A 15,974-nucleotide genomic window follows, 5' to 3' on the forward strand; every position below is an offset into this window, starting at 1 on the left:
AGTATAACTCAACAGACTAGAAATGAAAGGAGGACATATGGGGTAGCGGGACGTTTTATCTACATCTATTGTAACTACGTAAATAGTGGAAGGTTTTTTTCCCTTCATGACAATAACAATTTCTACATTTTGGAAATATGTAAGTTCCCCAGTTCCCCTATGAATCATTTTTTTTTTTTTTAAAAGAGAAAATTCAATGATACATTGTTTTGGTTTGGAAGAGTACTGAAATGAATATATTCTTTACATTTAAGAGCTTTATATGGGAATAAATGGACAAATTGAAGTAAGAAAAAATATACTTTCCATGATTCCACCCAAAACTACTTTTATAAATTTAGTGCAAATGTACCTTAAAGATGAACCTGTTACAAGGCCTGATTGAGTTATGGGGCCCAGAGAGCAGACTTTTTAGTTTTAGAAGCATTTATTTCTTTTGAAGTTATGTGACACTTGTATTAATATGCATAAATCATAAGGTCGGGAGTTAGTGGGGATAGGGGTAGCAGTACTGCAATGATGCCTTTTATATAGGTGTGAGACTGCGTACAGTTTGCATTACAATTGTGCATTTTATATGTGAGACAATCATGCAAAGCGTCTCAATGTCAACAAGAATGGCCAACAGAGACACCAAGGGGACTGATGGACCATTTCTTTACTCATTTTATTACATTTGTAAACATTTGAAAACACATTTTGGACACGTCAGAACAGGGAGGGCACAGATCAGGCATCTAAGTAGCAATAGATCATTTAGAACAGTGAGTGATCACACAGAGCTGCAGGGGGTAAACTGGATTTCACTGACCTGGCCACGCCAGCCTTGAGGAAGTCTGTGGCAACCCGAATGCAGAAATCAGATTTCCAAAGTGTTCAGTACATACTGTTATACAGCAATCAATTTGAATTGTTTGTGACAATGATCATCTGCCCAGGAACTACATTAAACAGCACTGGGACAGTCGGCTATTCAGAATTTAGTGAAATCTGAGAAACCATTTTAAAAGCACTTTGTGGCCAGGAAGTAACACTACAAAACAAACTCCACAATACTTCACAACACTGAACAGAGACAAACTTACAAGATTGTGTTTAATTAGCTCCTTAGCAAAATCAAATGAGGATGAGGCGCTGTCCATTAAACTTTTAAGTTCTGCCTGAGACAAGAAAAATACATTAAAAAAAATAATTTCTTCGGGTTAAACATTAATTATATTTGTGACTATTCAGAACACTAGATTAGAATTTGTTCTCACAAATAGAGCCATGTAGCAAGTTGTATTTAGACATGTACAACGGAGCAGCACCTTGCAGGATTGCATGACCTCTGTCTAACAATGATTTGTCAGATTTTACACCCTACTATTCTTTTTGTAATGCAGCCAGTACTCATTAGGGACATACCGGTGTGTCCTCATACACTACTGTAGCATTTGCGCTAAACAGTCCTTCTCGGCCAGGTCCAGTCCGACTCGGCTTGCATCGGGCATCTTTTTTGCATCTTTTCATGAGACTGCACTAATTGATTTGGTACATGACACTTAGAGATCTGTGTGCCTCTAAGGGCCTGATTCAGATTTGGGAATAGAGTAAGATAGAACAAGTAACTGTGGGCCTGATTCAGAGCCGGACGCTATTTGCGGACGGTTGTTCTAAAAAAGGGGACGGATATTTAAATTGAGCGCTCGCTCTTTGCGGTGTGTTGACGCCTCTATGTCTGAGCGAGCGTCCGAAAAATGCGCTCGCTATTTTGTAAAGACGACCCTTTGCCGTTCGCATCACACGTCATCTCCAGTATTTATTAGATTAAATCGGGAACATCAAAAGGCATCTGAACTGCTAGCAGTGCTTGTGGTAGGAATTTCTTCCCGCTATCACTGCGAGCAGTTCAGGCTAAAAGACAACCAAGTGACGTGGTCGATGACGCTCCTTTACTAATTATGCACTCCCATTAAACGCACTTTTGACCGTTAGGCACGCCTGCGTTCAGATCTCCATTCCCCCGTTTTCAAGCACCTTCCCTGTTACCACCCACAAACGGTACATTCTGTCAATCAAATTAGCAGCCCCTCACTGTTTTACGAATGCACGCTTTCCGACCGCAATGACTGTTTTGCGCATGCGCATTACGACCCATACGCATTTGCAGTTGTGCGAACATCGCTCAGAGCGAACGAGCGGCTCTGAATCAGGCCCTGTGTACCTGAGCAAACCATGGTGCAATGCAAGGGGAGCAAATACACACAATTTTTTTGCATATGGGGTAAATATCGGCTGCTTTTGCATGTAGCCCACAAATGCTGGGCAGCTTTATTTTTACACTGCAATTTAGATTTCAGTTTGGACTTGTCCCTCCCAAATCTTAATCTCTCTGCACATTTTAAATCTGCCCCACCTGCAGTGCAACATGGTTTTGCCCAGTTTCACAATTGCTTGATCTTTCTTATGGGGCATACACACTAGACGATAAAAGTGAACAATATGAACGATAACGATATCTTGCTCATATCGTCCAGTGTGTATGCACCAAATGACCAACGATGCTCCTGCGGATCGTTAACAATGTTTGCTGTAGTGCAAACATGCAGCCAATCTGACAATATCGTCAGAAAGTGCCTGTTCAGGGATGTGGCAGAATGACGTCACTGAACGATACTGTTCAGTGTGTACACCACTATCTTTCACCAATATCACTCACACAGCACATCTAGTGTGTATGAGCCTTTACTCTATTCCCAAATCTGGATAAGGCCCTTGGTCTGAATCTGTATACGAAGTGATACGTTGCACTCCCTCTAACCCTCCCCTCCCATAGTCTAACCCAACCCACCCCCACCCCCGCAGCCTAACTCTTACCGTTAGGATGCCGGCGGTCTGGATTCTGGCAAAGTATTCTAAGCGCCGGCATCCTGACCGCTGGGATGGCAACTACATCCCGTATGAGGACACATCTATATGTAAAAAGAGATATCATTCTATAACCATAGCAATCTCTAAATTGGATGTATCAGACAGAATTCATTTTTAAGTGAATGTATGAGAGTGCCTCATATAAAACACTTATTTATTCTCTTTTTAGTTGCTCCAAATAGGACAAGAGGGCAGCATTTACTGACATTGTACTGAGATTTTATGCTCTCTGACAGCTTCTTTGTGAATTTCATTGCAGAATACATTTGAAATAAGGCAGGAGTCACAAGTGGAAGGGACCAATTTCATAATTACAAACCCACAGTTCGTTGAAGGCTCAACCATTCGTAAACAATGTGCGTATCCACAAGAAGGCAAAACAAAATTGTGTGGTACTTGGTGAATTAGCCTCACAGGATGAAAAACATTTCATTCTCACTCCAGTAATGACAATTAGATAGATTTCCTGGATCAATCACATCCATAATGTACGTTAATTATTATGGCTACAGATATTTTCTAGAATAGACGGCATTCAATTAATCCTGTAAGTGAATTTGTCACATACTTGCCGACATTCAGCTCCCTCCTTCCGGGAGGGAGCTGAATGCCTGCATTCTGTGGGGGGCGTTTTGGGGGCATCACAGAAAAAAGGCATTGTAAAGCAGGGGGCGGAGGCTCGATGACGCGATTCAGCGCAAATCGCGTCATCGGGCCCCCCGGCAGCGGGGGTTTTTACTAGTAGTCTGGGGGGGTAGGCGGCAGCCGGGAGGCTTGCCTGCCTTTCCGGGGGGTCGGGAGCGGCACCCCATATTCGGGAGGCTCCCGACCAAATCGGGAGGGTAGGCAAGCCTGATTTGTCATCACAACAACATGTGGTAAATATAACCACGCTTTTACAGGAAAGAACCCCTTACGGACACAGAAAATATGTTCTTGCATTTGTAATCGAAGACCTCTTGTGGGTCCACTTGCTAGTTCATTATACCAATCTCGGTACTGAGCTCTAGTATATAAGGTTCCATTTTATAAAATAAATAAACCTTAGTTTCCTAAACTCCCTCACTATATTCTATGTTTGCTTCACATGCATTATATAATATTTTACTACATTCTTTGGATTTCTCCAATTCATTTTTGTTCCAGTGGTGTATCTATAATGTGTGCAGGGTGTGCTAAGCGGCACACTCTACACCCCATATACGAGGGTGGTCCAATAAATAAGGTAACAAGACCTCTAATTTAGCAAATGTATTAACTCTTACATATACATATAAATCAATAGTATGCTCTTGGTACAGATTATTTTTCTACATATTTCTCATATTTGTCTAAGGGCAGCACAATTGGTGTAATGGTTAGAATTACTGCCTCACAGCACTGAGGTCATGGGTTCGATTCCCACCACGGCCCTACCTGTGCGGAGTTTGTATATTCTCCCTGTGCTTGCACACACTTGGGTGCTCCAGTTTCCTCCCACACTTGAAAAATATACTGGTAGGTTAATTGGCTCCCAACACCAAATTAACCCTAGTGTGTATGTGTGTGCACGCATGTGATAGGGAATATAGATTGTAAGCTCCACTGGGGCAGGGACTGATGTGAATGGCCAGATATTCTCTGTAAAAGCGCTGCAGATTATGTGTGCGCTATATAAATAACTGGTAATAAATAATAATAAATATTTGATCCAACGGTACACAAGCCATCTATCCCGACAGAAGAAATCAGTGTCAAGCACCTGAAGTTAGGACATGATGGCTTTCTTAACTTTACCATCGTACTCAGCGTGAATAGCTGTGCCCCAGTTGCTCATGAACGATGTTGTGCACAGTACCCACTGAGATGTTCAGTTTGTCAGCAATATCGCTAACTTAAATGTGTCCTCCTGAATTGTACAAATTGTAATCTATTGTGGACGTGCTTGGCCGGCCAGATCACTGCTCATCTTGAACATATGCCCCGCCGTTAATCAAAGGCAGTGCACCAAATCCAAAGGATCATTTCATGTGACTCACATTAAATTTCATGTTAATTTTTAGAGATTTAAAATAAAATGCACCACACACAAAAATTAACCTGAAATTCAACATTTTAAAAATATGATAATAATATATGGTGTAGGTAGACATAATTAATTCTTAGAAGCAGAAAAAATAGACACTTTTCTGGGTACATTTATTAAAGTGAGAGTTTTTTTTAAGTGGAAATGTTGCCCATAGCAACCAATCATATTCTAGCTATGATCTTTGATCTTCTAGAAGGGGCTAGATAAATGTTAACTAGAATTTGATTGGTTGCTATGGGCAACATCTCCACTTCTAAAAACTCTCACTTTAGTAAATATATCCCATAGTAGTTAACTTTAATTTTTTCTATGCGTGGCTCATGTAACAACAGAATGGACATAGGAACGGAGGGGACTTACAGTCAGGTGCATAAATATTGGGACATAGACAGAATTTTCATATTTTGGCCTCTATTCACCACCACAATGGCTTTGAAATGAAACAAACAAGATGTGCTTTAACTGCATCCAAATCAGGTGAAAGGTGTAGGAATTACAACGGTTTCTATATGTGCCTCCCACTTTTTAAGGGGCCAAAAGTAATGGGACTATCAACTCAAAAGCTATTTCATGGACAGGTGTGGGCTATTCCCTCGTTATTTCATTATCAATTAAGCAGGTAAAAGGTCTGGAGTTGATGCTAGGTGTGACATTTGCATTTGGAATCAGTTGCTGTCGACTCTCAATATGAGATCCAAAGAGCTGTCACTATCAGTGAAGCAAGCCATCATTAGGCTGAAAAATCAAAACAAACCCATCAGAGAGATAGCAAAAACATTAGGTGTGGCCAAATCAACTGTTTGGAACATTCTTAAAAAGAAAGAATGCACCGGAGAGCTCAGCAACACCAAAAGACCCGGAAGACCACGGAAAACAACTGTGGTGGATGACAGAAGAATTATTTCCCTGGTGAAGAAAAACCCCTTCACAACTGTTAGCCAAATCAAGAACACTCTTCAGGAGGTAGGTGTATATGTGTCAAAGTCAACAATCAAGAGAAGACTTCACAATTGTGAATATAGAGGGCTCACCACAAGATGTAAACCATTGGTGAGCCTCAAAAACGGGAAGACCAGATTAGAGTTTTTCTGAAACAACATCTAAAAAAGCCATTACAGTTCTGGAAGAACATCCTATGGACAGATGAGACAAAGATCAACTTGTACCAGAATGATGGGAAGAGAAGAGTATGGAGAAGGAAAGGAACTGCTCATGATCCAAAACATACCACCTCATCAGTGAAGCATGATGGTGGTAGTGTCATGGCGTGGGCATGTATGGCTGCCAATGGAACTGGTTCCCTTGTATTTATTGATGATGTGACTGCTGACAAAAGCAGCAGAATGAATTCTGAAGTGTTTCGGGCAATATTATATGCTCATATTCAGTCAAATGCTTCAGAACTCATTGGACGGCCCTTCACAGTGCAGATGGACAATGACCCGAAGCATACTGCAAAATCAACCAAAAAGGTTTTTAAGGCTAAAAAGTGGAATGTTAAGCAATGGCCAAGTCAATCCCCTGACCTGAATCCGATTGAGCATGCATTTCATGTGATGAAGACAAAACTGAAGGGAAAATGCCCCAAGAACAAGCAGGAACTGAAGACATTTGCAGTAGAGGCCTGGCAGAGCATCACCAGGGATGAAACCCAGCGTCTATGCGTTCCAGACTTCAGGCTGTAATTGCCTGCAAAGGATTTGCAACAAAGTATTAAAAAGTGAAAGTTAGATTTAGGATTGTTTAGTTTGTCCCATTACTTTTGACCCCTTGAAAAGTGGGAGGCACATATAGAAACCATTGTAATTCCTAAATGTTCACCTGATTTGGATGTAATTACCCTCAAATTAAATCTGAAAGTCTGCAGTTAAAGCACATCTTGTTTGTTTCATTTCAAAGCCATTGTGGTGGTGAATAGAGGCCAAAATATGAAAATTCTGTCAATGTCCCAATATTTATGCACCTGACTGTATATATTTATTTAAACCTACTCTCCCAATTATGTTTACAATATAATTGTTATACTATACACTTATAAGACCCTAAACTTATGATTGACACACAAACAAAAATTGAATGTTATACAAACTATACTTAAAATCAATTCTGACATGTGACTCATGTTACATACAAATGTGACTCATGTTACATTTCTGTCTCAGTCAAAGGGCTCTGACACAAATTATTCAAACCTGTAGAATCCACAAGATTTTTTTTTTTTTTAAATTGAGTAATTTTTTTGAAATTTACATAATATCAACATCCAATAAAAACATTAACAATAGCATAATACAATGCAAATGAATGATCACATTAATATGTACAGACACATAACAATATCATATACACTTATACAGTACTTATATATCCCTAAATTATCGTTATGCTACTAAATAGCTTCCCAACTATATAGATATATTATTCATATTGTAGAACTTAATTATGTTGGCACATCTCAGTCCCAATCACAGGAACATACTAGCAATATATCCCAAATAGGACAACTATTCCACAAAAATATTATAAGTACCACACTGTGATCAAGTTCAACTTACACTATTAAATAACCATACAATATACAGTATATAACAAAAAAGAAAGAGAAAAAAAAAAAGGAAAATTAAAATAAAAGAGAGAAGAGAAGCTTCTCCCGTACCTGCACCTATACCATACACCAATAAACAACAGTTATGCATTACATATCAGGGAGAGCGTATCTGGACCCATTCCATCTACTCCAAATGCGGTCAAATTTGAACTCTGCCTTTCGGGTTAGATAAAGGTATTTCTACTGCCGAACAGTGGTACGGACCAATGCAAACCATGCACAGAAGTCCGGACCCTGAGAGGCCAACCAGGTGCGGGCAATATTAACCTTAGCCAGAGTACACATATTAATGATAAACTGCCTAGTATACTTATCAAGAATGTTATCCTCCCAAACAACATACTATCGGGGTAAGAAGAGGGGCATTAATCCCAGTGGTGGAAAGAACATGAATAACTTTACCCCAACTGAACTGTGGGGTAATCCCAAAGTAAGTGCCAAAAAGTACCAACAGCCATCTGACACCTTGGGCAAACATTAGAAGCAAGGCCACCAAATTTTTCCAACCTAATTGGGGTTAAATAAACTCTATGTAAAATATATAGCTGAATCTGTTTATATCTTACAGTGGCAGTGGAGATGCGGCGAATACTCAAGGCCATATCCCAGTCACCATCAGTTATTGAACCCACATCCGCCTCCCATTTCTCTTTAAGGTTAGGTAAATCTGGAGTCGTGATGAAAAGACAAAATGTATGAGTAAATAAAAGACAAAGACCTGCGGATAAGTACTGTCTTAATAGGAAGGGACTGAATGACAGGAAGGCCAGCACTGAACTGAGCATGCCTAAGCTTCAGAAATCTGTAGAAATATGCTCTAGGTAGGGAAAACTCCTCCTGCAGTTGAGAAAAGGATTCAAGTGTAGAACCGACATATAGCTGTCCTAAAGAATGAATACACTTGTTGCCCCACACTTGTCTAATTTGAAGTGATCTCATTTCAGACAATGCCCTAGAGTTTCACAGAGGTATATCAGGATCCAGCCCAGCAGATTGCGTAATACCAAGGGCAGACCTTCAAATCTTAACAGTCTGTATTAGTATTTGGGGAAGGGATCTATTAACCCGATCGCTCAACAAGGCCTGTAGGGGCGTGTGACCAGGGGAAGCCTGAGACACCAGCAGTGAGTGTAGAGCAGTAGGAGAATTGTCCTGGAGCCATTCCCTCACATGTGTTAAGTTGTGCCGCGTAATAATATAGTCAAAAGTTAGAAAGCGCCAACCCTCCAGCAGATTTAGGTCTAGTCAATATTTTTAATCTAACGCGAGGGCATCTATTCGCCCATATCAGAGAAGATAGCATACTGTCTAATTTCCGAAATTTTGAGGTAGGGATAAACACTGGGGATTGCTGAAATATATATAATAGTTTAGGTTGTACTATCATCTTAATCAGGTTGATCTTGCCTGTGACCGTGAGGGGCAATTTAATCCAGGTTTTAGTTTTGTCCCTTAAGTACTCAAATAGAGGGTCCAGGTTAAGCCTTATATAGTCATGTGGGGAGCTTGTAATGTGAATGCCCAAATATTTAAACTGAGATACCCATCTCAGGGGAAGAGATATGGGAGAAGGTAAAGAAGGTTGTCCACTAAGAGGGAGGATAAAGGATTTATTCCAATTAATTTTTAATCCAGAGTACTCGCCAAATACATTAATAACTTAAAGAGCTATAGGCATGGCCTCTATATAATTAGTTAAAAATAAAAGTAGATCGTCAGCATATAAAGCCACAGTGTCTGTTCCGGTATCTAATTGAAGGCCCACAATCTTAGGGTGTGACCTCAGAACACAAGCAAGGGGCTCAATTGCCAGTGCAAAGAGGGCCGGGGACAGTGCACAGCTCTGCTTCGTACCCCTTTCTAATAAGAAGGGTGAGGAAATAAATCCATTTACAGAGATCCTAGCAACAGGCCTATAGTATAACGGCTGAACCCACCGTAAATAAACAGGGCCAAAACCCATACATTTCATGACCTCCCATAGGAACGCCCACTCCACAGAATCAAAAGCCTTAGCTGCGTCCAAAGACACATTGACTGAGGAGGACTCGTCCCCATGAGAGGCCTGAACATGAGTGAACACACGTCTCACATTTATAGAGGTGGACTTGCCCGGCATAAAGCTTGTCTGATCTGAGTGGACAACAGAGGTGATAACCTGATTTATTCTTAAAGACAGAAACTTGGCCAGGATGTTCACATCCTTGGTATTAACGAAATGGGACAAAACGAGTCCGGGAGCCTGGGGTCTTTGTCAGGCTTTAAAAGGACAATAACTAGTGCTTCTGACATAGATGGTGGGAGGGAGTTCAATTCAAGCAGGTCATTGTATAATTCTAGTAATTTAGGGACAAATACATTGGCATGCTTTTTATAAACCTCTACTGGGATACCGTCTGTACCCGGTGCTTTACCCCCAGGGAAAGAATTAATTGCCGCATTCACCTCCTCTAAAGTCAGTGGAGCGTCAAGAAAGGTTTTAGCCTCTGGAGAAAGACGTTGCAGCTCAATTGAAGCAATATATGCAGGCAAATCCTCCAAATCGCATAACATATGGGATCTATAAACTTCCTTGTAAAATGATAGGAAGACACCAGCTATGTCAGAGATGGACGTGGCCATACAGCCATCTCCACCCACAATTTCCAAAATGGTAATAGCAGGTCGGGCGGACTGGACCAATCTTGCTAGATAACTAACTACCAGGTTTATCAGCAAAAACATACTAGGAGTTAGCACGAAATTGAAGTTGACGATTAGTTCTGTCTAATAAATGGGAAGACCACTCCTCCTGAGCGACCAACCATTTAATACGAGAAGCATCAAACCCATCTTGTAGAAACTGTAGTTCAGAATTTCTACAAGTGCATTCCAACTCAGCCTCCTTGACCCTATAGTATTTTTTAATTTCGGCCACCCTTTTCAACAAAGTCCCTCTCATGAAAGCTTTAAATGAGTCCCAAATCACATCAGACCTAGCGGACCCAAGGTTATCTCCAAAATAACCCATCCAAAGCACCTCAAGCTCAGACCCCGCCCTCATCTGCGTCAACCAGGAGGAATGCAACTTCCAGAATGTCTGTCCTCTTGGTCCACCAAAATCTAATCCCACTACCAACGGAGAGTGATCTGACACCCCTCTAGTCATATACTCAAGTTTACTTATCACAGAGACCAGGCCGGGTGGGACCAGTGCCATGTCAATTCTTGAAAAAGAGTTAAAGGAGGAGAAACGTGAAAACTGGCGCACTTCAGGATGTTTTTGCGCCAGGCATCAACCCATCCTAAACCATCAATAAACCTTGCAAAACTAGTACTAGTTAACCTCTGAGTGCCTGAATTCTGTCGCCATCTGTCCAAATATCTAATCATAATGTTGTTGAAGTCCCCCAGGCATATAACATGAGTATTAGGGGAGTCAGCAACAAATCCATTTGCTAATTTTAGTACATTGTAACTAAACGGAGGAGGAATATAAACTGCTAACAAGAAAGCGGGGTAGAGTGAATTTTACAGTCCAGAAATACAAATCTCCCATATTTATCAGTTTGGACTCTATTTAACACAAAGGGCATGTTTTTATTTATGAGTACGGAAACCCCCCTAGATGATGTAGTGTGGGAAGCATTATATTCCCAGCCTACCCAAGGACGTTTTAATTAAAAAACTCTGCTACCCACCAAGTGAGTTTCCGTCAGGCAAGCAATATCCGGACAATATTGTTTAAGAATTAGTGACCACTTAATCTTGTCATTAGCTCCACGAACATTCATATGTCAATAAATTCAGCATTAGCATAAATAACAAGTGTTTGTAACAGGAATAAGATCATGCCCAGACCAGACCCTCCAGCCAAAATATTATAATCACATGATAAACAGTACCATGCAGGCAAGAAAAAAAACAATAAAAAAACCATACAAGACATAACCTTACATAACCCCAATAACCTCCCCCCTCCCTGTATACCACCCCAAAAACTGGCATACCTAGACCCAAAAATACAACCTAAACTTAGCTACCCACTATGCTGTACAAACCAGTGGCGGAGCAAACCAAAAAAAACCCCCAGAAGCCACCAAAGCAATGAGGCTCTCCAGCGTATATAAGACCCATAGAACATGACATAGACTGTCTTTAATCCAGAGCATAACCGTCTATAGTATGTATTCAAATATAAACATAAAGGAGGAACTTGCTTCTGGTCACATGCATCAGTATAACAGTTATCGTTACACGGCTAGGTACAATTTACTTATAATTGTGCACTTACAAAACAAATAGCTGAATATTAATGCATATAAAAAAAGAAATAACCCGGTTAGACATATCAGTCAGGAGCACGGATAGACATATCAGTCAGGAGCCAATTGTCTGACACCAGGTACCCTATGATCCAGCCATGCCGCAGCCTCACGAGGGGAGACAAAAAATTTGGACTCTCCATCTGCTATAACTCTTAGTTTGGATGGAAACATCATGGCGTATTGTATATTCAAATCACAAAGGCGTCTTTTAATTGGGATAAATGTAGTCCCATCTCTCTGGACATCAGCAGCGAAATCCGGAAATGCAGACACTGTCACACCATTACATTCCAGTGGGTCCTTCACCCTAGCCAATTGAAGCACAGAGTCCCAGTCAAAATAATGCAAGAATTTTGCTATGAAGGTACGCGGAGGGGCCCCAGGAGGCAACGGTCTAGCAGGAACTCGGCCCTTTCCACCGCGAATTGAGCTGAGAATGAGTCACAGCCATATTTATCCACAAGCCATTTTTCCAAGAAGACTTCAGGAGATGACCCTTCCTCCTTTTCCGGCAATCCAACAAAACGAACGTTGTTTCGTCTCATACGACACTCTATGTCAGCAATTTTGTTCTGCATTGTAGATATTTGGGAGGTCAATGCGGATACTTGTGTTTTCAAAGGAGCATGGGAGTCCTCCAGTGTGGAAATGCGAGTTTCGGTTACCCCAAATCTCTCACGGACCCACTGCAGATCTTGACGTAAAATGGATAAGTCGGCTTGCACTTTCCCTATTTTGTCGGATATCCTCTGTTCACTGGAGTTAACAGCTTGCAAAAGCTGTTGCAGGGTGACGTCTGATGGAGGTGGGGAGGAAGAGGTGTGAGACTGAGGATCCAGGCGAGGCTGCTGAGTAGCCTGAACCGTTGATGAGGGACCCTGGGAGTCCTCACTTAGGGGTGGCTGAGGAGTAGAGGATCTTGAAAAACGTTCCAACCTGGCTGCTGCTGCAGCAGCATTTCCGTATTTACCTATTGTAGCAGACCTAAATCAGGAGGGTGTGCAATATTACACTCCACCAGCAGGGGGCCTTCAGGAAGAAGGGAGCTCAGAAGCAAGGCGTGCAATTCTACACTCCACCAGCAGGGGGCCTTCAGGAAGAAGGGAGCTCAGTTGAAGTTTCACCCAGTAATGGCCGCCACACCCGCGAAAACGGCACCTTGTAACCAGGCACTATAAGAGGGCCACTCAGGAGACAGAGGAGCAGATTTGCGGCCAGACAAGTTTCAGGGAGGATAGATGGGACAGCTCTCTACCCTGTATTAGCGCCGACTGACTGACCCCAGCAGCACTGCACGCAGCCACACTCCCGGCAGAGGCACAGCTGACAGGGCACCACACACTCGGCGCCGGCACCCGCAAAACTGCTCACCAGATCCACGAGCACCTGACGAAGGTAAATGCACCTCCGGAGTCGGTCCTAAGGTCTCAGGATAGGGGCTTTAAGGATGTTGCGCTGGAGAGCCTGTAGTCAGCGCTTTCTACTACACCTTGGCCACGCCCCAGAATCCACATGATTTAATCAATATACAGTCAGGTCCATAAATATTGGGACATTGACAGAATTTTCATATTTTGGCCTCTATACACCACCACAATGGCTTTGAAATGAAACAAACAAGATGTGATTTAACTGCAGACTTTCAGATTTAATTTGAGGGTAATTACATCCAAATCAGGTGAACGGTGTAGGAATTACAACAGTTTTTATATGTGCCTCCCACTTTTTAAGGGGCCAAAAGTAATGGGACAAACTAAACAATCCTAAATCTAACTTTCACTTTTTAATACTTTGTTGCAAATCCTTTGCAGGCAATTACAGCCTGAAGTCTGGAACGCATAGACATCACCAGACGCTGGGTTTCATCCCTGGTGATGCTCTGCCAGGCCTCTACTGCAAATGTCTTCAGTTCCTGCTTGTTCTTGGGGCATTTTCCCTTCAGTTTTGTCTTCATCAAGTGAAATGCATGCTCAATCGGATTCAGGTCAGGGAATTTACTTGGCCATTGCATAACATTCCACTTTTTAGCCTTAAAAATTTCTTTGGTTGCTTTTGCAGTATGCTTCGGGTCATTGTCCATCTGCACTGTGAAGGGCCGTCCAATGAGTTCTGAAGCATTTGACTGAATATGAGCATATAATATTGCCCGAAACACTTCAGAATTCATTCTGCTGCTTTTGTCAGCAGTCACATCATCAATAAATACAAGGGAACCAGTTCCATTGGCAGCCAAACTCTAATCTGGTCTTCCTGTTTTTGTGGCTCACCAATGGTTTGCATCTTGTGGTGAACCCTCTATATTCAGTCTTGTGAAGTCTTCTCTTGATTGTTGACTTTGACACATATACATCTACCTCCTGGAGAGTGTTCTTGATTTGGCCAACTGATGTGAAGCGGTTTTTCTTTACCAGGGAAATAATTATTTCGTCATCCACCACAGTTGTTTACCGTGGTCTACCGGGTCTTTTGGTGTTGCTGAGCTCTCCGATGCATTTTTTCTTTTTAAGAATGTTCCAAACAGTTGATTTGGTCACACCTAATGTTTTTGCTATCTCTCTGATGGGTTTGTTTTGATTTTTCAGCCTAATGATGGCTTGCTTCACTGATAGTGACAGCTCTTTGGATCTCATATTGAGAGTTGACAGCAACTGATTCCAAATGCAAATGAAACAACGAGGGAATAGCCCACACCTGTCCATGAAATAGCTTTTGAGTTGATAGTCCCATTACTTTTGGCCCCTTTAAAGGGGGAGGCACATATTGAAACTGTTGTAATTCCTACACTGTTCACCCGATTTGGATGTAATTACCCTCAAATTAAATCTGAAAGTCTGCAGTTAAAGCACATCTTGTTTGTTTCATTTCAAAACCATTGTGGTGGTGAATAGAGGCCAAAATCTGAAAATTCTGTCAATGTCCCAATATTTATGGACCTGACTGTAGGTCTGTTTATCTTTCTTATTAACTGAGTAGATGTATAAAATATTTCATCTGGTGATGATGGCCATTTCCAGTTGCTGCCAGCCTGCTCCTTTGTGCTCACGAAGTATTCACCATCTCTGATGTCCTTGATCTCACCTGGGTAACGCTTTCCATCATATTCAACATAGAAGCAGTCTAAAACGTTAACCTCATCATCTGAAGTCACTGTGACAGTTACATTAAGTTCATCAGTAGAAAGTTGAAAATGTCCTGGCAACTGCTGTGATACTATATAATTTTCATGTATTGTGTCCTATATTTCATGGAATGACCCCAAACCTGGTTCCGTGATATGACGTTATCACCGTACACCTTGATAAGTTGGTGATGAACTTCTGCTGCTGATGTGCTCTTTAGTTGTAGAAATCTGATCAATCTACGCACCTCAAAGTTTAACCATGTTTCCACCAGCTCCGCCATCTTATCTGATGTTGGCACAGTATGACTGATATGAGGGGCAGTCTTATGGCCACGAGGGGAAGCAGTGATCTACCTGCTATGGCCTGGTTGGAAATTAGAACGAAATAGAGAACATTACACACGTGAGAGGTCTTGATACATTCCTGATTGTACCACCCTCGTACTATACTCACCTCTCCGGAGACGCGCAATGGTGCTGCACAAATCACCAGAGAAAAGGCACTGCGGCCATGAGCACCCTCTTCTCTTAAGCCACCAATATTTAATTGCCTTCTATTTGCAAAATTGTAATTAACCTTTTCCCTATAAAACCTACAGTACTTATTCATTTGATAACACTGGTTGTATATTTGTTCTAAGATGTGTTATTTCCATACGGTATGTACTTGCGACAGTATTTTAAATATTTATTTACTGCACTCATAAATCATATCTGTGCTTTTTTAAGAGTAAATTTTCACAATCATGATGAGGGGGACCAAATTTAATTTTGCTTCCCTAGAATTTGTGCACAGAAGGAATCAAATGTATATTACTCTTTTATAAATTAACAATGTATTTGATTAAAGAGATGGAACAAAACGCATGATAGTTGACTGTATGACTGAAAAAGTTTAAGAGGTGCTCAACTATTTCCATTGAAAGACGGAAAGCAAATAGGACATATGCTGTTTAA

The 15,974-nt window shown here is 41.4% G+C and overlaps 1 protein-coding gene across 1 annotated transcript in view; it reads right to left on the reverse strand.

The window, feature by feature from the left end:
* Nucleotides 1-15,974, reverse strand: part of IFT56 (intraflagellar transport 56) — a 128,375-nt gene that overhangs the window by 35,424 nt on the left and 76,977 nt on the right. Inside the window, exon 8 of the mRNA XM_088468117.1 lies at nucleotides 1,086-1,160. Within this exon, the coding sequence (XP_088324243.1) occupies nucleotides 1,086-1,160 (75 nt within the window). The remainder of the gene's footprint in view (nucleotides 1-1,085; nucleotides 1,161-15,974) is intronic.

The sequence above is a fragment of the Taudactylus pleione genome, unplaced genomic scaffold, assembly GCF_031769625.1.
Source record: "Taudactylus pleione unplaced genomic scaffold, aTauple2 ptg000080l, whole genome shotgun sequence".
NCBI lineage: Eukaryota > Metazoa > Chordata > Amphibia > Anura > Myobatrachidae > Taudactylus > Taudactylus pleione.